The sequence below is a fragment of the Eubalaena glacialis genome, chromosome 15, assembly GCF_028564815.1.
Source record: "Eubalaena glacialis isolate mEubGla1 chromosome 15, mEubGla1.1.hap2.+ XY, whole genome shotgun sequence".
NCBI classification, from domain to species: domain Eukaryota; kingdom Metazoa; phylum Chordata; class Mammalia; order Artiodactyla; family Balaenidae; genus Eubalaena; species Eubalaena glacialis.
In genome coordinates, this window is record NC_083730.1 from 20124333 (window position 1) to 20150195 (window position 25863).

At 39.2% G+C, this 25863-nt stretch overlaps 1 protein-coding gene across 20 annotated transcripts in view; it reads left to right on the forward strand.

The window, feature by feature from the left end:
* Positions 1 to 23785, forward strand: part of TCF4 (transcription factor 4) — a 354624-nt gene extending 330839 nt beyond the window's left edge. For 14 of the 20 annotated variants that reach the window (XM_061170094.1, XM_061170093.1, XM_061170096.1 and 11 more), the window contains 5 exons: positions 12903 to 13038; positions 14661 to 14823; positions 18036 to 18265; positions 18761 to 18901; positions 19099 to 23785. In XM_061170094.1, coding sequence (XP_061026077.1) covers positions 12903 to 13038; positions 14661 to 14823; positions 18036 to 18265; positions 18761 to 18897 — 666 coding nt within the window. In that variant the 3' untranslated portion in view covers positions 18898 to 18901; positions 19099 to 23785. The remainder of the gene's footprint in view (positions 1 to 12902; positions 13039 to 14660; positions 14824 to 18035; positions 18266 to 18760; positions 18902 to 19098) is intronic. The other 6 variants (XM_061170097.1, XM_061170099.1, XM_061170098.1 and 3 more) reach the window with 1 other exon arrangement.
* The last annotated feature ends 2078 nt before the right edge of the window (positions 23786 to 25863 follow it).

A 25863-nucleotide genomic window follows, 5' to 3' on the forward strand; every position in this document is an offset into this window, starting at 1 on the left:
CTCCAGTAAAGTTAGTTAACACCTCCATCCTCTCACATAATTAGCTGTGGTTTTTTTTTTGGTGGTGGTGATAACTTTTAAGAGCCACCATCAAGAACTTTCAAATATACAATACAGTATTGTTAATTAATGTCACCATGCTGTACATTAGATTCCCAGGGTTTATCTATCTTATAGATGGAAGTTTCTTGCCTTTGACCAACATCCCCCCATTTCCCCCAGCCCCCAGCAACCACCATTCTACTCTCTCATTTCTTTGAGTTCATTTTTTTAGATTCTGCATATAACTGAGACATACAGTATTTGTCTTTCTCCGTCTGACTTAGAGAAGTTCTCTTGACCATGGGTTAGTTACGACAATTTTAGAATCCTTGAGCTCACCATTTGATATTTCAGCATCCATTTAAACAAAAGTCAAGAGGTTTTGAATCCAGCCATAGCACGGAGACCATTTACTCTCCATTAACAAACTCTAAGACAAGTGGTTCGGCATGATGTTTGCCCAGATCCCACAGCTCTAAGTCTAAATTAGGTATATCCCCTTTTTCTTCCCCCAATACCCATTTTACTTTAATTCAGGCCCTGTGACCTAGAAACGAGACAGCCAGTCTGCACTGGACCGTCAAACCCAAAGGACTCCCTTTCTCCTTGCTTCTAGGACAAGCCAAGCCTAGTTCCTTAATCTTTCCCCTGTGTTTAGCACCCTGGTGTCATGAACCTTAAATACATAAAACCCAACGGTTGTCTCCTCTGCTTTTAAAATATAAAAACACATTTAAAACAGACTCTATGACCTCAACACATTTTGACTTTGCTTTCTTCTTAAGTAACAGAGGAAAAAGCAGGTAGACGCTTTCAGTAGCACAGTTATATTTTGTTGGGGACAAAGACACAGTGCTAAACAGTCCATAATTTAGAGAAGACACGACCTGTACATTTTTAAAAGGTAATATTACCCTCATTTTCTCAGGAAAGCAGATTTTCTGAAGGGAAAAATCTGTATTGTAGAGGTTAGAAATTACACAGATGTTTCTTCACTCATTCTGTATTGTCTGTGCTTCAGGTCCTTGGGGGGGATACATACATGTGTAAGAGAAAGTCTCTGAGCCCACAGGCCTTTGGCTCTGGGAGGATGATAACACAAGTATGTGCCTAACTAACTATCACGCAGGGTGGAATGATTAAGTGACCTGAGAGGTGACTCGGAGAAGGACGAACATTGGCCAGCCTTCGGGATGGCTAGGAAAAGTTTCCTGGAGAAGATGTCTTTGAGCTCACATTAGAGTCTGCATTGGATTTCAATAGAGACAGGCTAGAAAAGGCATTACAGAGGCATAGAATAAACATGATCCAAAAAAAATACGCAGAAAATCAAGGATCTTAAGTGCCCAGGTGGAAGTAGGAAAATGACCTGATGATGCGGCGTGCCAGGCAGGGCTGCCTTGGGCCGGGAGCCCCTCCTCTGAGCACGGCAGCTCCGACAACTGGCTCACATCCTTCACAGGAGAGTCGACAGGAAGAGTGAATTTTCATGTATATTTTTTACATCCAAATTAAATTAACTCATGGAATTTTCCACCCTTAGGAATTAAAGTAGCAGCTCATGAAGTAATTCAGTTATGTCATTCATACCAAAACAGAAAATACTGGAGCAACTTGGCACCGTTTAAAAGCCAAGACTAGACCTTGGCCATTTTATATTTTTTTCAAAACCTGTAGGTGTTGTGTTCTGTTAACTTTTACTGGGGCTGTAAATTTTTTTTTTAAATCAAAAGTATCTTCATTGCTTAGAAAACAGAAGTGCAAAATGGATTTGAAATAAGAAGAGGGTTTAGGCAAAGCACCTTTAGGAGTGAATACCTAAAAAAAAAAAACAGAAGCTTTAACGTCGAATTTCTGAAATGCGGGGAGTCTACTTAATTGGTTGACATTCACAGTTGTGCATAATTATAGCTTCCTCTAGGTCCATAAGTCAACTTAGAACTATAAAGTTGAGTTTAACCAAAAGATCTGTCCAATATTAGTTAAATGACATTTTTTGAGGAAGCATTGTCCTGATACAATAGCCACATTCATTTTCAAGCAGTTAATTGGACATATCGTCAAAAACCACAGTGTTGAGTTTCCACATTTTAATTTCACATTTGCCTGCTCCCCAGCTTCGGCACAGGGACGGGTCTCGTTCGGAGCTGAAAGTGTGTGAAAGTTATTGGAGAATGGTAGTCTCTGGGTAATGTTTCTGTGAGCCGCCCAAAAATTTTCCCCCTGCAGTCTAGATGGGAAACAGCTGGTTTTTGTTTAAAAAGCTGTTTTGCGAAATGTCTGAATCTTGAGGTGTAGAACTGAGGTCACCAGTAAAAGCAGGTGCTTAGGGACAAGTGAGAAAGACTCTGGGGCCCGGCTAGCCCTGTAATCTTCTGCAGGGTACTTCCTATTAGAGGAAAAAGTGTTGAAGTTGGCTCCTTTATTTAGGACGCAAACAGATAAAGTAATCGCATTAGTGATGCTATTAGAAATTGAGCATCTTTGAACATGGCCAGCCCTTGAGTGAATAATTAGCTCCCTCTGAAATGGCTGTTTCCCTCCCAGGGCTTCAAATACAAAGGTCCAAGGCTTTAACTTCCTTTAGGTATTATAAGTGCTTGAATTTCCTCTTTAAATACACCCACAGTAAAAGAACTATGATTTCAAATAAGTAGTCGCAGAACTGAGTACGTCCTCCAAGTTCATGGAGGCAATCTCAGGGAAAGGCAGAAAAGGAACCCAAATTGGCAGAACCAGGACGAGGCAGTTTTGAAAAAGGCCAAGTACAAAACATGTGGAATCACTAAAGTCCAGTGCACGTCAGATATCCACCAGCCTGAAGATGAAAGGAAACGACCTCCTCCCCTGGGAGCTGGGGGTTATTAGCAGCTGTTTATCCAGTCGGGAATAGAGATTAACATTGTAATTTTTTTTTTTAAAGAACTAGAAGAAAATTTGTTTGGGAAGTTGGCTCTTCGTATCAAGTCACTGTGCATTGCCAAAAAAAACTTCCTTTCTCAGAACTCATGTACTAGGGTTGAGCTATGTTATGATTCTCTGAGAAACTTGGGATTACCAAAAAGCCCATCTCCATAAAATAGAACAGAAAAGGACAGAGAAGTGGATGGACGTCTGCCACTGACACGTTCCCTTGAACTGTGCACTGTAAAACTAGCTGTTTGGCCTGGTACCTGTCCTCCAGCCTGCCTCTACATGGGGGGTGTTCTCCCCATCCCATCCCCCAACTTAATCTTTGCCACTCTAAGGCCTACGCAAATGGATTTTGCACATGCCTACTGCTTGTAAATGCCTTTTCATGACATATTGGGGAAGCTGCTTAGTCCTCTGTGGAGCTTTATTCTCCAAAAAAAAAAACAAAAACAAAGAGTTGGATATTGGTATTTTCCCCTGATTTAATGCTACTCTTAATGTCATTTTCTTTTATTAAATCCTTTCTTTTGCTTTTGATCTTATTTATAGCAGAGCCACTGGTCATATGGAAACTATTATTGTATAGCTGGGAGATGAAAGACTTCATTGCAGTTAAATAAGAGTGAATCATTTGGGCCAATAATACACACATACAGTGAGGTACCATTTGTATCCAAAATGCCCTATGTTGTTCACTTTGTAACAAAGCCATTGAGGTTTATAAAGGGCTTTACAAAAAGTCTGCTTTTTGTCCAAAATGTGTTGTCTGACAGTATGTAAACACGTTGATGTGCAGTCCTTAGCTGCTTCTTCATATATATATAATCTAAATATTGGCACTTATTGTTGTAAAAATAGGAACTTTTATTTAAAGTTGAGATGTTAATTAATGTCAAATATCAGTTTTTTTAAAAAATATATATTTAGATAATCTATATCAAAATTCTACCCATCATTCAAATCCTATCTAAAATGCCACCTTCTTCTTGAAGTAGTCTCTGGTTTCTCCATCTGATATGATTTCACCCATCCTTTAAAACCCTACATGACCTTACACTCCTTCATGACATTCATCTTATTTTGCCCTATATAGTAATTATATTAATTCGCCTTTAAGATGTAAGAGGTTGTAAAGTAATACACACATCTATCTTTTAGTATCTTTTCCTGCAGTGGCTTGCATATAATAGGCATTCCTAAGGCATTCGTTGAATAAAACGAAATGTTTATTTTTTGATAGAAACATGCTAAACCTATATTCGACAGTACCGAAAGCTTTTAGATTTCAGATAGTCTCACAAGATATATGCCATTGGTGTCGTCATTTACCGTTTAGGAAGTAACTAATTGCACCTTGTGATATTACAGCCCTATACAAGGAGCCAGTGCATGCCCTTGGGATGCTTACATTTCAAGACAAGTATAGGCTTGGGACTTCCCTGGTGGTCCAGTGGTTAAGACTGCGCGCTTCCACTGCAGGGGGCACGGGTTTGATCCCTGGTCGGGGAACTAAGATCCTGCATGCCACGTGGCACGGCCAAAAAAAAAGAAAAAAAAAGACAAGTATAGGCTTTGTGAATAGCAGCAAAACAAAATCATTGATGCGTATGCCCTGCCCTATTAGACAGTGGCCTTGAGCGTGTTTTAAGGGTGGTGTCCGTAATGAACAATTAGGGGAGAGCCCTTTCCAGGTCCAGCAAGATGATGAGTGTTCTGGAGACCCAGACAGTCTAGGAGGAATGAGAGTATGGGGGTCTGTGGGACTAATGAAAGAGAAGTGGTCAGGGGTCATGGGGAGGAAACCAGCCCTGGGGGACAGAAGAGGAAGGGCTTAGCTCAAGCCTTAGGGATGTGGGAGTGAAGGCAGCAGATGAGGGGCCACGAGTAGGTAACTGAATATTGAGATGAAGGAATTTAAGAACAGGAGGGTACAAGCATGGTCCTCTGGTGTCCAGGTGAAGGACCCAGAAGCATAAGGTATTGATCTTAGACTTAATCCATAGAACAATGAAAAGCCATGCTGGAAACTTGATATCCAAGAGACCAAGTGACGCGCAGAGGATATAGCATTTACAAGCTGAGTATTTCGGAAGTGATGGGAAAGAAATGTTTTATTAGTTCAGGCAAGCTTCTTCACACTTCCATTGCCTTTCCGAATATGTTACAATCAGCGGATGTTAATTGGATAATAAAAAAAGCATTTAAAAAATAAAGGCCTGATTCTTTCCCCATATAGGTCATTACAGAGTATTGAGTAGAGTTCCCTGTGCTATACAGTAGGTTCTTATTAGTTATCTATTTTATATATAGTAGTGTGTATATATCAACCCCAATCTCCCAATTTATCCACCCCCCCCTTTCCCCCTTGGTAACCATGTTTGTTTTCCACATCTGTGACTCTACAAAAGAGTGGATATATGTATATGTATAACTGATTCACTTTGCTGTACAGCAAAGAAACTAACACAACATTGTAAATCAACTATACTCCAATAAAAATTAATTTAAAAAATTTAAAACTAAGGCCAGCTAGGTAAGGATGAATCCCTAGTGATGGACTTCCTGGGCTGGCTACAGAGCACTTTGTGTGCCAGTCGGCCTCACACCGGTGTGTTTACGCTGCGGGGACCCGAAATTCCAAGTACACATCAAGTGTCCAGTTGTCTTTTCCTTCACACTAGACAAAAGAAGCTGCTTACAAGTAATTGCAAAAGTGCACCATAATCTCTGTGCTACATGGGCTTGGTTCACTAGGCATGGATTAACTTTAGTTCCCTCCAGCCTACTTACTAACTTGCTACCCGGGGCAAGGAAGGGATGGAATGGACTCTGCTAACAACCCCCCGAGGTCCCCGCTTGGTGGGCTGCATCCAGTTCTGGTTTCCTGTGTAGGAAAATGATGTAGAGAATTGGGGGTGGAGGGTGGGTATACAGAGGAGAGAAATGAAACAGTTTCACTAGATGGAACTTATGAGTTAAGAAAAAAAAAATAAAAAGATGAACTGAAATCAGGTAACAGCCGTTTGCATCTCTCAAACTAGATCACAGAATCATTCATCTTTAACCATTTTGGTGGACATCAGGGGAGTTTCAGCCTAGCTGATCCCGTGACACTGCCAAGATCAGGGTCATTTAGACTGTGTTTAAATCCTCTCGAAAATTCTTTTATCATCTGGGGAATAAGCATTAAATACGTTTCCAAGAATTGCCCAGTAAGGAATTACCTTACTTCAGGCAAAGCCTAAGTGAAGCTGTGAAATTTCTGGGGGAGAAAAACAGGTGTTTTTAAGAAAATTAGGAGGCCTTCTCCCAATAAACATTTTAAGAATCGAAATCCAAACTAAAGAACTCAATCCAGATCTGACTTTAGAGAAAAGTCCTTTCAATGTTTAATCACATGAATTTTTTTAAATGGTCTGATAATTTTTTTAAAACTGAGGAGTATGGAAATTATATTCGTGGTTGAAGGGTGTCCCAGATGTCAGGGCTTTTTCACACGAAAGAGTTGGTTATCAGAGCCTAGTCTCATTTTCTACGGAATTTGGTGCCTCCAATATTGTTCCTCACAGTGTCTACCACTGCTATTTCATGAACTTCCGAGTTCCCATCTGTGAGCTATTAAAAAAAGTTTGCAGGACCACTTCCCACTTCTTTAAAAGATGCACCTTTTGGACTCAATGGTATTTTTTGCACATTTGAGAAAATGTTTGCTTTCCTCTACTATGACACAGACAGATCTGGCAAGATAATTGAAACTGAAATCTAGCACTCTACGACTGTCATGTATAATTGATATTTCATGGGGAGATTACAGTTCAGACACCAAAACTGTTTTCTCTGTCAATGGGTGTCCAATTACAATTAAAAAAAAACAGCCCATCAGCTTTTTTTTTTTGATTATGGCAAAACAAGAGAAAGAAGAGAGAAAAGTAAAAGTTACCAGGACTTTTTTCTTTGCCCCATTTTCTTGTTGTTATTTTTCTTCTTTCTAAAAAACACCTCTGTCAAAAGGAAGATTTTGAACCTGATGCCATTAATTACAAACTTTCGTTTTGAGCTACTAAAATGTCTCTAACAGCATTTCTGGTTTTGTGTCATTATCACGGGTCTAGAAATTGATGACAAGTTTCCTAAAGTTTCCATCCTACACTCTTTTAGAAGGATTATGGTAGAGGAGAAAGAACTGAGGTCTGAAAGCCTGTTTTGAAGCAGTTATCTCTGGAGATAACATTAACAAGGATTGAATAACTGCCAAATGAAATTTAATACATTTTCCCATCCATGAAATAGGCCTCTTAAATACAACAGAATAATTACTTTCACAATACTCTCTGGAAACAAAGAGAGCAGAAACATTGAATGCCTTTTTTGTTTGTGGTGTTTGTTGTTAGCTTGAGGATCAGGAAAAGGACATTTACCAGGATGCTCTCTTGCATCCCCACATACAAACAGCCTTGCCAACAGCCACCTAATTTGAAACTGCATATCTTTTAAATCTGTTTATGTTGGAGGAGTTGTGGCAAATATTAAATTTTGTAATTTAGTTAGACATCTTGGCCTTGGCCTGAGTTGGTGGGCCATGATGTTTTTCCCCCTATGATAAGGAAAACTAAAATGATTTTTATATCTGCATCTATGTATGCGCGCACACACACACACACACACACACACACATACACACACTGCTTTAAAATGAAAACTCCAGGAAGTAACCCTATTTGTCCCTAAACTCTGCTCGCCTCCCCTATGTGTGTGTATATACGTACATACATACATACATATATATATATATATATATATATATATATATATATATATGATATATGCCCAATCAAGTTGTTCAATGTTGTTATAAGTTTTCTGAGTTCAAAATCTGTTTTAGTCCTCTAACCAGATGTTCACTAAGTCACTTAACCATTTCAGCCTTTGCTTTCTTCTCTGTAAAATGAGAAGAAGTTTGTCCTAACTGGTATCCAAGTCTCCCCAGACCCTTCCTTCCCTTAAAGTCTATATACTGTAATTGAAAAGTGTTCTTAGTATATCAATTCTTTCCTCAGAAAGTAAGATTATTTAAAATGCTATGGTGCTTATGTGATTCAAAAGAAGTAGTACACTTCTAAAAGTATTCAATAATTCCCAGTGATAAAGTCACACTGGAGAATTTAGATAGCTGTGTCGGAATTTGAATATTCCTTGACCTAAGATACAATGAAGCTTAGATATCTGCACATAAAAGCCATGATTTACGGGGGCCCGAGGAAGGGGCAGCCATGTTTGGACCACATGATCTTGCCTCCTCCTCTTCTTTTATAGCTCATTGGACCAGGGGTGAGGACACCTGATCCCAGGCTAGCCCATTCATTGGATGGCCTGTGTACACTGCTTCAAAATGATGAGCTGGACCCTCCGATGATCTTGGCATTCGGAACTCAGAAATACTAAGACAGAGAGGGAGTTAGGAGCAGGTTCGGAACCTGAAAGGATGTACTGGGAACTCCTGTGAAGGAAGAGAAGTGTCCAGGCCATAGTTCTGAGTGGGCAGAAGCCAGAGAGAGACAGAGGTACCAACAGAGGAAGGAGAGAGGCTGGAACAGCTCCTGAGACACAAGGGGTGGCCTTAGGTCCCGAGAGTTCTCCAGGCCCAAAACGTAGATCACAGAAATCTTCCTGTTAAATCTCCTTTTACCTGAGCCAGCTGGAATGAGTCTCTGGTCCTTACTAGTAAAACCACCACACTAAATTGATCGCTCCACGAAAATCCCACCAAGGATCACTTATAAGCTCCATGAAAGTGTACTCTTTGATCAATCAACTGATAATCATTGAATAATTTTTAGATTTTAGTTCTTCTACTTTTAGCATAGATATATCTAAAACCATATTGTAATGGCTATAAGAAGACTGTATTCTTAAAGACTGCAAAAAAAATTTACAATCAATATTGATAAAACTAACCTTTCATAGGCTGCCTTTTAACTTTATTGCTTATCTAGATGAAAAGGTTTATGAAAATAGGACTTTAACGAAGTATGGATTTTCTGGGTGCCGTCCTTAGAATTGATTTGTAGGTTAAAGGAATCTGCTTTTTTTCTAGTTACATTATTATTATATTTGTAAGTGGACAAATCCTGACCCTCATATATACAGATGGCAGTACTGGTTTCTCCGTCTATTTCTGAGTTGTTCTATTGATGGGTTTGTGCTGGCCATTCACTGTGGTTTTTTCCTTGTCTCTTATGTGACCAGAAATAATGTTTCTGAGGGAGAAGTAAATAGGGTTAGGAAATGCTGTCTGTGGTCAAGGAAACAAGTAAAGCAAAGCTAATTCTTCAGATTGGAATACTATTCCACAGCCACAGGCAATGGAATTGATCCTGGAGAATCAAGCTAATTAGATGGATCCATGAATGTGGACCTATCATTAGTCATTCATTTGACCTGGAATATACATAGTTTACAAGGGAGACCGTCGATAATCAAGGATAACATTGTTTCCAACTTCCTTTATGGAAAATGATGTATAATTTGAGATGATCTATAGAAAATAAAGTTAGCTAACATGCGTGGCTAAAAGGCAAAAACCTAGTTGGAACAACTATCTTCTCAAACATACTTACAGATCATTTAAGATTTTACTGTCATTCTGCAGGAGAAAGATTTAAAATCAAATGGATATGAACAAAATAGAGACAGAGTGCAAAGAGGATTGTAAATGAAAATAGCTTGAGTTCTAAGGTTTCTTGAACTATGTAGACTCTTATTTTTTTTTAATAATTAAAGTCTTTATTTCATGTGTTTTTTTTTAATAAATTTATTTTATTTATTTATTATTTATTTTTTGGGTGTGTTGGGTCTTCGTTTCTGTGCGAGGGCTTTCTCTAGTTGCGGCGAGCGGGGGCCACTCTTCATCGCGGTGCGCGGGCCTCTCACTATCGCGGCCTCTCTTGTTGCGGATCACAGGCTCCAGACGCAGGCTCAGTAGTTGTGGCTCACGGGCTTAGTTGCTCCGCGGCATGTGGGATCTTCCCAGACCAGGGCTCGAACCCGTGTCCCCTGCATTGGCAGGCAGATTCTCAACCACTGCGCCACCAGGGAAGCCCCCTAGACTCTTAATTTTATGTAGTATGCAAGTATTTTCAGCTGGAACACCTAACAATATCAATAATTATTGTGTACCTTTGTGTACTAGCTGTCACGCATACTACTACTCCTTGCAATAAACCTGGAACTTACTCTCTGTAACTTCCAATGTTATTTTCTCCATTTTGGATTTGAGCAACTTACCCATGATTACACAGCAAACAAAGACCAGTTACAGTTATAATCTACATATTAATTCTCATTATTGTATAATTTTCACTCAGTTGCACTGTCTTTCATTTACAGTTGAGGGAAAGAAAATAGAAAGGTCATTGGTTGTGGGTTCTTCTATCCTCTTTTAAAAGCTAAACGTGTCTAGAAGGGAAAAAAAAATTCAGGATTAATAACTGAATATATTTTAATTCAAAAGCAAAATATTAACCTTGAATTGCATTGTAGCTGCCCACAAAGAAGGCTTGAGGGTTTTAATAGAATGACTCTAAAATAGAAGGAGAGTACGAGAATCTCTGCTGTGCTCAAATCCGTGGTTACCTTCAGTGATTCCAACTTAGAATCATCCTTTGTGGAAAGAAATGAAATCCATTGGGAATGTCAGTAACTGAATCAACACTTGGGTAATTATTTAGGTTAACATTGATTGACAGTCTTAAAGAGCTACCATTTGATCAGGGCCTATAAAACTCATGCTTGCAAGTTGACATCTTAGATTGAAAGGATAATCATTGACTGAATCAGTCTTCTAAATGCACAGATATAAAAATGGAAAACAGCTACCACTCTTTGGTTTGGAAGGAAAATAAAAACAATACACAAAGAGTGAGAAATGGTTGAAGGGAATTGGGTGGGCATGGTCTACCTATAAAAGATTAGGCTTCAGTTACAGATGAAAAATGGGAGTGGCATGGCAATGGTGTTAAATATGTGAGAAGGGCTGACACTTATTCCATGGAACTCCAGAAGTTGAATCTAGGACCAGTGGGTGGAATGTACAAGGAGGCCAACTTGTGGTGAAAATGGAGTGAGCTGCTTTGGGAGATAATCAGGGTCTTAATATATTTGAAGCATCCACATAGACACTGAATGACCACCGTTCAGATTGTTCTGGGAAGGCACACGGACACCCGAGTAGCAGAAAACACTGGACTCCCCAGATCTCTCAGCTACAACATTCATTTATACGTCCTGATGCTCCTGAGTCCTTAACTCCTTTGCTATTCCTGCTGTATTTTGTTTTAACTTTTTAAAAAATTTATTTTGTTGAAGTGTAGTTGATTTACAATGTTGAATTAATTTCTGCTGTACAGCAAAGTGATTCAGTTATACATTCTTTTTCATATTCTTTTCCATTATGGTTAATCCCAGGATATTGAATGTAGTTCCCTGTGCTATACGGTAGGACCTTGTTTTTTATCCATTCTATATATAATGGTTTTATTTTTGCTGTATTTTGAATCTGGGCAGTTAGTAAGATTTATACGATCCTCCTCCCTCTCCCTGAATTATTTGCTTCTGTATCGTTTTGGAGGATATAAAGGTGACACTTTATACTAGGCTGCCTTTAGATATCACATGCTTCATTTGGTTCTGTGAATTTTATTGTTGCTTGTTCAGATTCTTATTATTGTTGCACTTTGTGGAAATACTCTTTTAAAACACTGGGTAGCAAAAAAGTGACGATTCTGCTTCGTGGTTTCAGACTTAGGATTGGGAAAAAATTACAACTTTTTGATTCTTAGCCGTATAAATTCATGGATAAATATTTTTAGTGTTAGAACCACTGTCCTGTGTTCACCTAACAATAGGCTAAGAAAATAACTACTTGGAAATGCCATTGAAAATGCTACTCATGTTCCTCTTGGTTTGCAAATGCTTACTGGTCTTACTTGAAGGTGTACACTATAAAGTCAGTGATTGCTGTCTCAATGCCACAAGGTCAACATCTCTGGACCCCAGAGTAGGTAGTAGTAGTTAATAAAAAGCTCAGCAGTATTTTTTTCAGACCAAGTCATCATGCTGTACTCTATAATTTTATTCTTGGAAGCATAGAGAGTGTTTACAATATGGTATCTTTCTAGGATCAGAATAGTGAAAAAAAAATATGGAAAAATGTCCAAACATTTTTGCATGGCAATGATGGCATTACTGGTGTGTTTAATAAAACCTTTATTGGTACATTTTCCGGTATGGTGGCATTGGCAGAAACGGTCCCCCTTTGGATTTGGAACTCAGCAGCTGATGAATACAGTAAACATTAATTTGGAATGGGCTGCCAGTTTTGGAAAGCCAGGTGACATTTTATTATATTTGTACCGAGCAGGGGCTATGTCCCATACTGCTGTAGCTTCCGCTGTCAGTGGCTTAGCTGGCATTATGGAAAAAAAATAATGGCAGGCCTGAGAATCTTATCCCCTGAAATGAAAGTCGAATGCCAAATTGAAATTCCTGTAGGATTTCCGATAGCAATGGGGGAATTGAGAAGCCCACAATTAAGCATATGGGCATTAAGATAATTGTCAGATCTGTTGGCGGACATGATAGAAGACAGATGGGTACGAATCAGTGCACTCCACTGCAGCACCCTGGGAGACAATTTGACGTTTTACCTGCCTGAGCTACTCTGCCATATTTGTCACTGGATGTACAGCACAGCATCTAACTGAGTGTTAAAGTGTCTTTTGCTGGGTACTCTAGGTGCATGCGTGGTCCTTTAGCGCCCTCTAGTGAAATGCATTTGGGAGTATTGTTTTTCCAAGGTTAGTCTCCCTTCCTTGGGTCCCTGCTGCCCTGGAAGTAGCCGTCACACCTCTGATTCCCACTAAACTCTACGGTTCCTCTTGCCCTTTCAGGTTGGGGCCCATCGTGAAGATGGCGTGGCCCTGAGGGGCAGCCATTCTCTTGTCCCAAACCAGGTGCCCGTGCCACAGCTTCCTGTGCAGTCTGCAACGTCCCCTGATTTGAACCCACCCCAGGACCCTTACAGAGGTAGGTCCGCCTCCGCGGGCGCTTCTGACCTCACTGAAACAATAGATCCCGTGTGGATCCCATGCTTACTCATGCATCCCTCAGGAAGCACTGACACATCACCAAGAATCCATTTTGATACAGAGATGGTAAGTAAATGGGAAAGGATTTCAAACGTAGCTGGCTAATTGTGTTTCTTCAGTATAACTGTTTTGCTCCAGCATCCTCGGAAATCCTGCCCCTATTGCAGCAGGGAATGAGACCACAGACTGATGAGAGGAAATGTGATTTTAGCTATTTCCACACTGTGCTCATTCAGATCCTTTAATGTGGTTAGTTGTAGCCTGACAGCGATGCTTCCAAATGAAGAGGAAGGAAGGAAATGGTTTTTGTTGCTTACGATGGAAGGAAATGTAGGTACATTTCAAAAATGGAACTTGGATGATTTTCGCCCTTGAGTCATCAAGCCCCGTCCTCATTGCCTCGTACCACTGACTCCTTTCGGCTTCCCAGGACCCCAGGTAGCTGTGCCGCAGGGGCAAGACCTGGGTCCCAGGGTCCTTGTGCGACTGGCTGGCCAGGTGACCCGAAAATGCTTACATAACATCTCCTCATTCCCCTCAACGTTGAGAATAAAAATGATAACAGTGGCGCAAGAATGAATAATATGCATAAGCATTTGCCCACCTGTTAAGCATTGTAAGAATCTTGAGTGTTAATTATATATGTGGGTATGCCTGCCATTTTTCATTGAATAGTAATACTTCGATGGCCCTTTCTTTTTAAAGAGCCTTTGGGTTTTCTTTCTCTGTCCTAGATCAACACTTCTTAACGTGCACAAACAGGACCTGAGGATCTTGTTAAAATGCCAATTCTGATTCAGTTGATCTGGGGTCCTGCATTTCTAATGGGCTCCCAGGGGATAAGGATGCTCCTGGTCCACTGACCAGATTTTGAGTGATGAAGTTCTAGACTATACAGATTACAAATAGAAGGAAACACTAAATAGACACGCTTCTACCTTAGAAATAAATGATTACATTAGGGTCACGTTTTAAAATATATTGTGATCTTGGAAAGTTGAGCAGTGATAGAGCTAGAAATGTCTTCATTGAGCAGTAGCTGCTTTTCATATGTACCATTTTTAAATGCTGGTTACTCCTTGAGGATAAGAGAAGCCTAATTTCAGAATATCATTAGAGTATCTATTGAAGTCTTGACTGTACATATTTAGCGCACTCCCTGGGAATTATATTTTAAGGACATTTTTCTATTAAATCATTGCATATGGAAGAAACTCAATATAATAGCTGGTATTTACTTGGGTTCTTAATCAGAACATTGAGGTGTGTGATTTTCATGATTATGATTTTCATTGCAATTAAGTTGATGTTTTGTAGACAGTGAAATTACCGTCTACTCCAAAAGATTGCAAAATAGAATTTAACCTCAGAGCCAATGCAGGGAAAACTTGTTTCTGCAGGTGCATTTTTGAAACTTCACCAAAGACCATGAAAAAAGTGACAGATCACACAGTTCGGCAGTCTGAACTGTATAGCTTGGCAGCTCTCCAGTCTGGGGTGTGCGTGTCTGTGCCTCGAGGCTTTGGTGGCCATGTCACCTGGTCTCTTTTTTTTCTGCAGGCATGCCACCAGGATTGCAGGGCCAGAGTGTCTCCTCCGGCAGCTCTGAGATCAAATCTGACGACGAGGGCGATGAAAACCTGCAAGACACGAAATCTTCCGAGGACAAGAAATTAGATGACGACAAGAAGGATATCAAATCCATTACTAGGTCAAGATCTAGGTAACAGTATATAATACTGTCGCTTCATTTAATTCCTTTATTGGACTTTGATGAAGTGAACAGAACAGGAAGAAACTATTCAGTTTTTTCCTGGCAGGTAAATCTGCAGCTGAAAAGAAAATGAAAGGCTTGCTCTAGAGGTACGAAAGTATCGTTTGAGATACCTGTACTCTAGGAAAGCCAAAAATGTCTTTGCATTTATGAATTTGGACCCAGTGCTAATAATGACACACGGCAAAAACAATTTGTAACTGATTCAAATGCAAGCAGTCGATTTGTAAAACTATACTTATTCTACAAATTTGGTCGTAAATGTTCTTTGGAAAATATTTCTGAAAAGAGAGCTTAGCTCTATTGAAAGCTCAATCGATGTATGTGCAACTGTAACTTTTTTCTTACCTCAAAAGTGAGAAAGTACTGATTTCCCAGCTTTATTCTAAACATGTTGATATATATAAGAGCAATACCTAAATTGCTCACTTTTTTTTCTCTCAGCAGAAAATGCAACTGCAGGAAAATAGCTTCTGGTTGGTTTTCTTAAGTCCCCGATATCTTTAAATTAGAATCTATCTCCTTGAACTTTAATCTGATAATCAGATGGGGTTTTTTTGTTTTTTTTATTTTTGAGTATCGTGACACCCATGTTCTTTACCTCAGTTCCCTTGGATGGTTTTTATTGCAAATTAAATGAATTGTACTAAGACGATACCTCCCTTTTCAAGGCTATCGTTCTCAAGGTTATACCTGGCGTCCTTTAGGAATTAAGGGCATGCTGCCTTTTCATATTGCCTTTATAGTTATTGAGATAAATCTTATTACAAGTTCTACCACAGTTTCAGAAATTCTGGAAGCTTCTATCTTACCCCTTTTCACCGTTGCTACAGAGTTTCCTGACTTGGCCACATTGGTAAGACATCCCAAGAAGGGCCTTTCACATCCTTACCAGCTTCTCTGTTAGATCAGTCAGCTCTTGGTAATTTAACTAGTGGTCATAACGCATGCATATCAATGGATTCTTTGACGTTTCAGTACAACATTTTAACTCGCTGTTAAGAACCTTGTTTTGAAAGGTCACTGTTTTGACATTTACTTAGGCCCCCAAAACCGTGTTGTAAGGCAAGACTTTCCAAATCTAGGCAGTTTTCTTCGCATAACCAATTTATTTATAAGAGGTTAACCAATTCTCATTCATTATTGGCCTGAATACCCTTGGAAAACAAATTCCCATTTTCAGGCCCACTTTGGAAAAGGTGTGGCATATGTTTGATGTGTAAAAACATTACCCAGATTTTTAACTTCAGGATGGGATGAGCAGAAACTCAACTCTGTTCTCTTTTCACTTATTACGTCCTATTTGTGTGTCAGAATGTGGGTGTGAATTAATAGTAATCTTGATTTCCTTGGCATCAGCAGAGGTCACGGGTGGGAGAGAGCGGGACCGGCAAGGAAATAAGGAGGAGAGTCAGAGGGCAGAGAAAGAGAGCACTTTCCAATGGGTTCCGTTTAGTTGCGCGTTCACCGGCACACATTCGAGGCAGACAGTCCCATCTGGAAGGGAGTTTAACCTACAGGAAGACGAGCCAAGTCTTACAGCATCTTTCTTTGGTGTCTGCCTCCTTTATAAGTGTTCTTGGCTTACTTACGTCATCTTTATGAGCAGCATGTGCTGGAACCCAAGAATCTGCTCCATTTCTGATTGACTGGGGCTTCTCCATCGTAGTGGATCCTTAGTGCGATTTGGAAGCTACCCAGACATTCTCCACAGTGGAAGATTTGGAGCTATACATTTTAAGCCAATACTCACTAAGTGTGCATTGAATTGAGTAGATAACTTCCCATGTGTTCCTCCAGCTCTGAAAGGTTGCGATTAACATCTTTATTCTGTGATCCTTTCAGATTCATGGAATTTTAAAGTAGAGGATCACCTTGATGGTCTTTGGGGTCAGTGCTCAGATCTCTAGGTTAACATCCTTATGGATGGTCACCTCCATATTGTTTCTTGCAGTGAAGACTCTCTTGCTTTTGAGTGAAGTTTACTTCATTTTTTATATCTCTCATACTCAAAAAAGGTTCTTGCTCATGTTAATTCAGACTGTTCCCCTCAGGGTTCTTTGTTCTGTTCTGTTCTGCCTTCCTGAGACATTTTCCACACCTCTCTTTTTTACGTGATTGCCCAGGAATTATTTGAAGCCTTGATGCCATGAGATCTTCCTGATATGACATACTTTCCAGGTGGCTCATCATCCTATTTGCCCCCCCCATTCAAAAGTTTCTAATTTGTCAGCATGACACCCAGAAACAGAAGTTATCTTCCCTTTCCAGACTCCTGGCTCCAACCATGCCTTTGATATGAATCATGTAATATCTCTGTTCTCATAATCAGGGATGAGCTTTTGGGCTTCATTTTTGACTCACGATGAGATCATGGGTATTGATAACCAGTAAGTGTTTGGGTGGGGTTGGGTTTGTTTTGCCTAGAATTCATGTCAACTCAGGTTTCCCCAACTTGTCTGGGGAATCATAAACATCCATAATGTTAAAGGCCATGGAGATGATGTTTTTCTAACCTTTCTATTTCATACATGGAAAAAGCGAGACTCAGATACATTAAGTGGACTGACCAAGCCTTCCAAGCTGGTTAACAGACAACAGGCCCCCGTGTTTACTCCCGTTGCTCTGTTGTCTTGAATGTAGGACCTTCTTAATCCTGTTTGAGCTGCATCGTCTTAATTTTGACCTATCCACATCGTTTTTCAATCCCTGGTTCTCCTTGGGTTTCGGATGTCACAGTATGAAAGTTTTTTTTAAAAAGAACAGCTTCAGTCTAAAACACTTTCTGAATCGTGGTCCTGAAGTGTAGCTTGAGCTGAAGGTGACAGCGCTCTGCTTTGCCGTGCGTAACCTTAGGGATGAAAGCTATGTTTTCCTTTTTGCTCCCCTCCATCCATATGGTGCACTCGGGGCCCCAACTTGAACCTCTCCTGTTGGGTTTGGGTTTCATGTCCAGGAGACATCAAATGTCTGGCGTTAGGGAACTGTCAACAGCCACCTAAAGCAACGCCAAGCCCAGGTGGATGGAAAATTCTGCCCAGGACAAGATCTTGAGATGGAAAAGTTCCCTGAAAACTCAGAAAGAAAACAAAAGGAATTTAGGAACTGTCTTTTTCCCCACCCCATTGGAAAATGTCACGTTTTTCTCTTTTGTCCCGCAGCAATAACGATGACGAAGACCTGACACCGGAACAGAAGGCGGAGCGGGAGAAGGAGCGAAGGATGGCTAACAACGCCCGGGAGCGCCTGCGGGTCCGCGACATCAACGAGGCGTTCAAGGAGCTGGGCCGTATGGTGCAGCTGCACCTCAAGAGTGACAAGCCCCAGACCAAGCTCCTGATCCTCCACCAGGCCGTGGCCGTCATCCTCAGCCTGGAGCAGCAAGTCCGAGGTCAGTGCCGGCCGGCTGGCCTCCGTGCAGAGGTCACGGTCGCACGCCGCCGCAGAGAGCAGAGATGCTCTGGCGGCCCTGAGCAGGAGCAGAGAGTAGACTCTTAGGCATCCTTCAGGATCACTGTTTCAACCTCATCTAAGTCTATGAGGCAGCTCCCCTTTCTCCTGTAACTGAATCCTGGCATTTTTCTTATAACTGATAACCGTCTTAGGACGTTTCCATAGGTCCTCTCAGTAACCGGAGCTGGGTACGTTTGCTTTACCAACTTTCTCAGACTGTAAAGTGACTGCACAGTTTCACCAGGGAGTTCGACCTTTACTAGCCACTGAGCAAATGAATCGCAGTAGTGTGCATTTTCCTAACTGGTCCTCTTGTTGTGGAAGGTAGAAACTGAGAGAAAGGATCAACAGACCCACAGAAATGTTACATGACTTGCCCTGGACCAGAAGCCCTGGGTGTGACCTAAATGCTCTGTGCTTTCCTCTTCCACAGAAAGGAATCTGAATCCGAAAGCTGCATGTCTGAAAAGAAGGGAAGAGGAGAAGGTGTCCTCGGAGCCGCCCCCGCTCTCCTTGGCGGGGCCTCACCCCGGCATGGGAGACGCGTCCAATCACATGGGACAGATGTAAAAGGGCAAGTTTGTTTTCAGCCATTTCTGAAAGCTTTCCTTTGTTACTCTCACCAAGGCATCAGCCATGAAAGCCATATTTGACCCAAATTCACAGATTTTTTTTTCCCCCTTGGGAAAAAAAAAAAAAAAGTTTAAAAATAAAAGCTTTCCTTTTTTCTGTTATAAACGTATTAAATCATCTTTCTCTCTTCTTTCTCAGGTCCAAGTTGCCACATTGCTTCATTAATACAAGAGACCACTTCCTTAACAGCTGTATTATCTTAAACCCACATAAACACTTGTCCTTAACCCCTTTTTTTGTAATATAAGACAAGTCTGAGTAGTTATGAATCGCAGACGCAAGAGGTTTCAGCATTCCCAATGATCAAAAAACCGAAAAACAAACAAAAAAAAAAAAAGAAAGAAAAAAAGTGCAACTTGGGGGATGACTCTCTTTAACATATCATTCAGAATGTTCAAAGCAGCTTGTGCAGGCTGAAATGCAGCCCAGAGACTGAATGGCAATCTTTCCACACTGTGGAACAATGCATTTGTGCCTAAACTTCTTTTGGAAAAAAAAAAATATATAATTAATTTGTAAGTCTGAAAAAACAAATATTTAATTTAAAAAAATTGTAAACTTGCAATAATGAAAAAGTGTACTTCTGAAGAAAACTACATGACCGTTTTTGTTGGTATTCAAGTCAGCTAGTGTTTATAATTACCGGATATCGAATAAGGGAAGCTCGGCTGCCCTCATAACAAAACCAGCAAACATCCTGATGACAGCGAAGTGATGACATTAGCCATTCCTTAGGGTAGGAGGGACAGATGGATCTTATAGACCTATGACAAATATATATATAAATATATATATAAATATATATTAAAAATTTAGTGACTATGGTAAGCTTTTGTTCATTTGTTTCAGACTTTTTTCTCCTGTAAAAAAATAGTACTGATTAACTTTTTTAAAAGAAAGATTTTACTGTAAATATGGATTTTTTTTTTTTTTTTTTTTTTTGGTCTTATTTCTGTCCCTTTCCCCGGTTTGTTCTCATAACCTGTAGTGCCAACTCTGCTTCCGGAGGGGTAGTGCAGGATGAAATGCTGACCCTGATGTTGCTTTTCATTCATAAATAAGTAGAAAGTTGTTTCTTCAGTCTTTTTGGGAACACAGGACTTAAAAGTCACATCATGTGTAGATATTAACAAGCAGCATTACCAAGACATGGCAAAAAGAGTTTGTCTGAATTGTAATGTTGCGTTTGTGACCCTCTTCTGGGATTTTCAGAGGTACAAGGTTAGAATGCTACAATGTTACCACTGTGCCTTCCAATGTTTATATCATCGGAAACATAACATAATCAAAGTGGCTGTGATTTAACAAAATGATTAAAGCGTTACCTACATGTGTAGCCAGAAGTAGTGTGCAGTGAGGTGTTTCTGAATACATGGTCAGATTTTTGGAAAAAAACAAAAACAAAAAAACAAGTGAAGTTCAACGACCATCCAATGAGAAAATTGCAAGTAGTGTGACAGAGCTGATTGATTTTGTTGCTTTCTTGATTTTTTTTTCAAAATGGGTTTACTAAGATGCAGATGACTTAACTGCCTCCTCCTTCGTCTGAAAAATAAAATGCCAATATTCAATCATCATGCAGCGTTATAACAAGCCTTATAAGTCCTAAAGCATTAAGTTGCACTTTCTTGAGGAGGGGTAGTGCAGTATTTCTCTGGCCAGTATGAATGAAGTTTATACTTAACGTATTTGATAGAAACATAGATCAAGCTATGGCACAGCAACTCATCAGATAGCTAGCTTTGACGTCTGGGCACAATTGAACCAACTTCCATTGTGAATCTTTATAATGATTGACTTTGGTGTATAGTGCAGTAAAGAAATAGTGCTCCTAGTTAAGTATTTGTCAGCATCCTTTTGTCTCTAACTCATTTCTATTTTTACAGCCACACAATCTTGGCATGTATTAAGAAAAAAATCCCTTGTTCAAGTAGTTTTTCCACCTATCAGCACTGAGTAAATGCCATAAACCCATCGAAATGGTCTAAATGTTCCATCTGTTCTCCTGTTTTGCCAGTTATATAGTAATGAAATACATTTGTAAATTTTATGCAACAAATGGCAAACGTATCATTATTTTGAAATTGTGTATGTAAAAGTTATATTTTTACATGTAGACTCTTGTTATTATGTGTTTTAATACATTGTATCGGTTTTTGTTCCTTTTTTTTTTTTAAACGGTGTGGTTTAAAAACCGTCTCATTGAAATGAAATAGTGAGCTACAAGAATCTGAATTTTATGTTCATTTCTGAAAATGTAAGAACAAATAAGATAGTTACCACGTGGTCATCTTTTACAAACCCATAAACATTTTGATTAGCTGTGTGTGTGTTGAAAACTGTAAATATGTTCAGTAGTGATAAAACTAAAATACTTTGTTTGATTTGTTGATAAGTTCCTAAAATGTGGAGGTGGATTAAAACCTTAGAGTAGCAGAAATCAGACTTCATGAAAAGTTATTTTGAGGCTACCCTGTGAAAATGAACGAACAAAGGGGCTCAAAGAAGGGCATGGAAGACAATATTGTATACTCTCCCCTCCTCCTGAATAATGGAAACTGTGTGTACTTGTACCCTCAGTATGTTGAAGATTTCCTTTTAGTGGTACATTCTGCACTCATTTTGTATACTCTATCAAGGCGGGTATCCCTAGGAACAATATTATATAGGAAGCAGGTATCCTCTGATCACATTCAGGATAAGTGTATAGAAGAAAATATGGTGTTTACTCTTTAGGGAACTGGAAACACTCCCTGCATTGATGTACATTTTAAGATTGGCACTTTTGATACACGTTATCATCAAGGTGCTTTCATAGAGCTGATTTAAAGTTTTTCAAATCTGTAAACAAAGCAAAAAAAAAATTAAATTGTAGTTCTTGGATTATTTTTTAAATTGGTGCTTTATATTTTGTTCTCAGTCCAACAGAGTAAAAGCTGCAATTTATTGTTCACCAGCTTTGATGCATTCATTAATCAGTCATGTAATACCTCTATTGTGGAATTCCCTTTGGAAATAAGCGAAAAACTTTCTAACGGCCACCAAAAGCTGCTCACTACTTTTTGCTTGGTGGAGAAACATCTGCACCTATCCATATTCATTGGGTTGTATCCCCATTAAAAAGAAGAAAAGGATGAAAGGGAATGTGGCCTTTTTAGTGTGTTTTTTTTTTCTTGTTCTTTTGTAATTATCAAACCCAGGTAAGATATTGGTATCCTGCGCTGTATTTTCTAATGCAATTTAGCAGAAGACAGTTAGGATTAAAGTACTATACAAAAATTTCCTAAGGGTCCATACTACACTATGTATATGATGATACTTAGGCTGGGGATCTGTTTAAGAGACTTGGACTTTAAAAGCAACTTGGAATAGTTGATCCACCTCCACATTCAAGTAATTTATGAATATGCAGAATAGGGATCTGTTCATCTAGACATTTTTCCCATTTGTCTTCTGTGTAGCTGCAAGGAACACTAATGTGTATACAACTGTCTGTCCACCCAGTAACGCAACTGGTTCTGATTCAGTCTTCCGATTCCTTTTTGTTTTTCGCTTTTTCCTATTTCTTGATTTTTTTTTTTTATTTGTGATCTTTATTTTGATGAGGGATTGGGGGGGGCAGTGTGGGAGGGTGTTGAACCAAGACTTGGGGTTAAGAGGATTTTCGTCTTGGATCCAACAGGCAGAATATGATCTGTGTCCAAAAGTGAACTTGAGTCAGGAATGAAGCGATTTCAGCATAAACAAGCACAAAAATTTAGTCTGCTGGCTGACTGGAAACAAAAAAAAAAAAGTCAAGATGGCATATGAGGAATTCCAACACAATGGGGCACCAAGGCCTTTAGGCCTCTCTTTTTATTTTGCTTTGGTTCTGTTTGTTTTTCTTTAGAGACATGCTCTTTCTCATGGGACTTGAAGTGGACTCATCTTTGTGCAGTGCTGGTTTTGCCATACTCATTTCAAGTATTATAGACATATGTAATGGTGAAAATATATGAACTGTGGCCTTTTTCATTCTTGTTACTTGTGATGCAATTAAGTGAAGATAAGAAAAAAAAAAAGCAGAGATTTACCATGTATCAGTGCCTGGCTTTTTGTTATAAAGCTTTGTTTGTCTAGTGCTCTTTTTGCTATAAAATAGACTGTAGTACACCCTAGTAGGAAAAAAACTAAATTTAAAAATAAAAAATATATTTGGCTTATTTTTCACAGGAGCAATCCTTTTATACCATGAATATTACAAAAAAAATTGTCAGATTCTGAATATTTCTTCTTTGTAGATTTTTGGAATCATTATGAGTAAAAGTTTGTTACTTTATTTTACTATTTAAAAGATGTTATTTTACCATGTGTTACTGAGATGAAACTGTATGGTAGCTTTTTTGTTTGTTTTGTTTTTTGTTTTGTTTTGTTTTTGTTTTTTTTTTTTAGTTGTAGGTCGCAGCGGGGAAATTTTTTGCGACTGTACACATAGCTGCAGCATTAAAAACTAAAAAAAAAATTGTTAAAAAAAGAAAAAAAGGGAAAACATTTAAAAAAAAGAAAAAAAGATAAACAGTTACACCTTGTTTTCAATGTGTGGCTGAGTGCCTCGATTTTTTCATGTTTTTGGTGTATTTCTGATTTGTAGAAGTGTCTAAACAGGTTGTGTGCTGGAGTTCCTTCAAGACAAAAATAAACCCAGCTTGGTCTAGGCCATTACCTGTTTCCCATCTGTAGTTATTCGATGAAGTCATGTACATGACCGTTCTGTAGCAATAAATGTGCCATTTTTATAAACTGTTTCTGACACTTGTTTCATTTCATTTTGCATTGTCCATATAGCCCTGCTTCTCTGCTGTAAGTAAAACCGCCTCTAGATTTCATTTTGCAAGTGTTGGAGATATTGACAGCTTAACAAAACATACCAAAAAAAAAAAAAACCACAAAAACAAATTGAAAAGCAAAGCACATGATTGACCATGGAAGAGATGCCCTTAATGAAAATGGAACGAGATGCATGCAAAACAAAAAGAAAACTGTCTAGAGGATTAACTAATTGAAGGAATCTAATTAATGTAACATGGAAGCTATGCATTTGAAGAGCTTTGAACTGCGCCATTGTTGCCAGTGTTTTCAGTTTGGCTGCAGCTTGCTTAAGTCAAGTCAGCCTTAAACTTCTGGATCAGTTGGTCGATTGGCAGAACCTCCTCAGCTAGATCTTTTCAGTCAAAAATCTGTTGTATCGCTTTGTGAAGAGCTGCCTATTGTTAACCACAATTAATATACCACTGTATTGATCGTTTCTCAAACTCTACCCAGCCCACTACTTCTGGTTGACTCTGTTGACTATTAATCCAGGTGTAAACAACCAGATGGGCTTTTTTCGAACTTGTACAAACTGATGCGTGTCACCTATGATGGGAGGGGGAAAATGTACAGATTAAAATTATTCAGTGTTATGTACTGTAAGTTAATACTTTTGTAGAGTGGACATCAATCTCCTTTGCAAAACTTGGAGGCTGTTTCGACATTGCATTTTAGAAATGTAAAGTAATGTATGCAATGGAAAGAAAGCCCATGGTTAGATAAGCGCTTCATCACAGAATGTTCTAAATCCAGTACGTGGTATTTGGGGATGCCTTCATATCGCTCTTGTACTCTTTCTAATGGGGTTTAGTGACTAGTTTACCTGAAGGTAAATGTGATAACGCCATTTGGGTCACATGTGAAATGCCCTCCATTAGCCAAATGTTGGGATTTTTTTTTTTTCTTTTTGGTTGGATTGTTTGCAGACATTTAAATTTTATGAAGTTTCCAAAGATTTTGGTTGATAAGCCCTTTTTCCTTCTAAATGATTTGAGATGTTCTTAATGTTCTTACTGTGTGTTTTAAATATAGATAAAATAGCCACAAGCATGTAGTCTTTTAGTATTATATTTGATCATCTCACTATGACTAAAAAGGGGGAAAATGAGCTTGGGCACCACTTCAGTGTCTCTTATCTAGTCTATTAACATTATGTTTTATTTAAAAGGACCACATTAAACATGAAACTCTAACTTTGGTGCATTTTTCAAAGGGACGTGAAATCGCTGGAGAAACTAAAGTAGTATCCAAAAGTTAAGACGATCCCAGTAATGTTAGGAACGAAGAGGGAAAGATCATCCAAAGGAGCTGAAACAGGCAATCGTTTTTAGTCTTATAATTGAATCCATTCATATAAGACCCAGTGAAGTTTTTATACTAGGCTTTAATTATAAACCACCTTTCTCTTGACAGCCTAAAACATTCATTTGTAAGCCACTTGAAAGGAAAGCATGCAAACAAGAAAAAGAACTAGACTGTTTCTCATATTCACATCACCCCAGGATCATACATTTAAATTGCACTTGGGACCGTTAATGCTATGCCAGCCAGAAGATCTCATAGTCAACAAGCCATGCTCCTCCTTCAAACTAATTACAAGGCTACATGCTCACTGGTCATGGCTTGGTTGTAAAGAAGATAGCCAGTTTGGAAAGGACTAGAAAGGCAAGAAAAACCAAAGTCACCTTGGTATTCCTGAAGGATTCTTTACATTGAGAAGGTTTGTTGAACAAATGTGGCCTTAAGCAAAAATCCTCAAGTCTTCAGGAAAGGAAGACTCAATGCCACAGCTGGGAGAAAACACTAGTTACAAGCATGAGTGCCTCAAGGTGCAGCCCTAGAAATGCAGTGGGTTCTATGGCTTCCAAACAGTCAAATCAGGCAGCCAGCCATTACTGTACCTAAATACAGCAAGTGTCGTAGTTGAGGGGGTTTGCTATGGAAGATGTATCTCTAAAGCAGGGCTTCTTAGCATTTTTGGGGTTGTGGACCCTTTGAAGAGAAACAAACCCACTCCATACAAAAAAAAGGATGTATATGAAGGTCAAGATCACA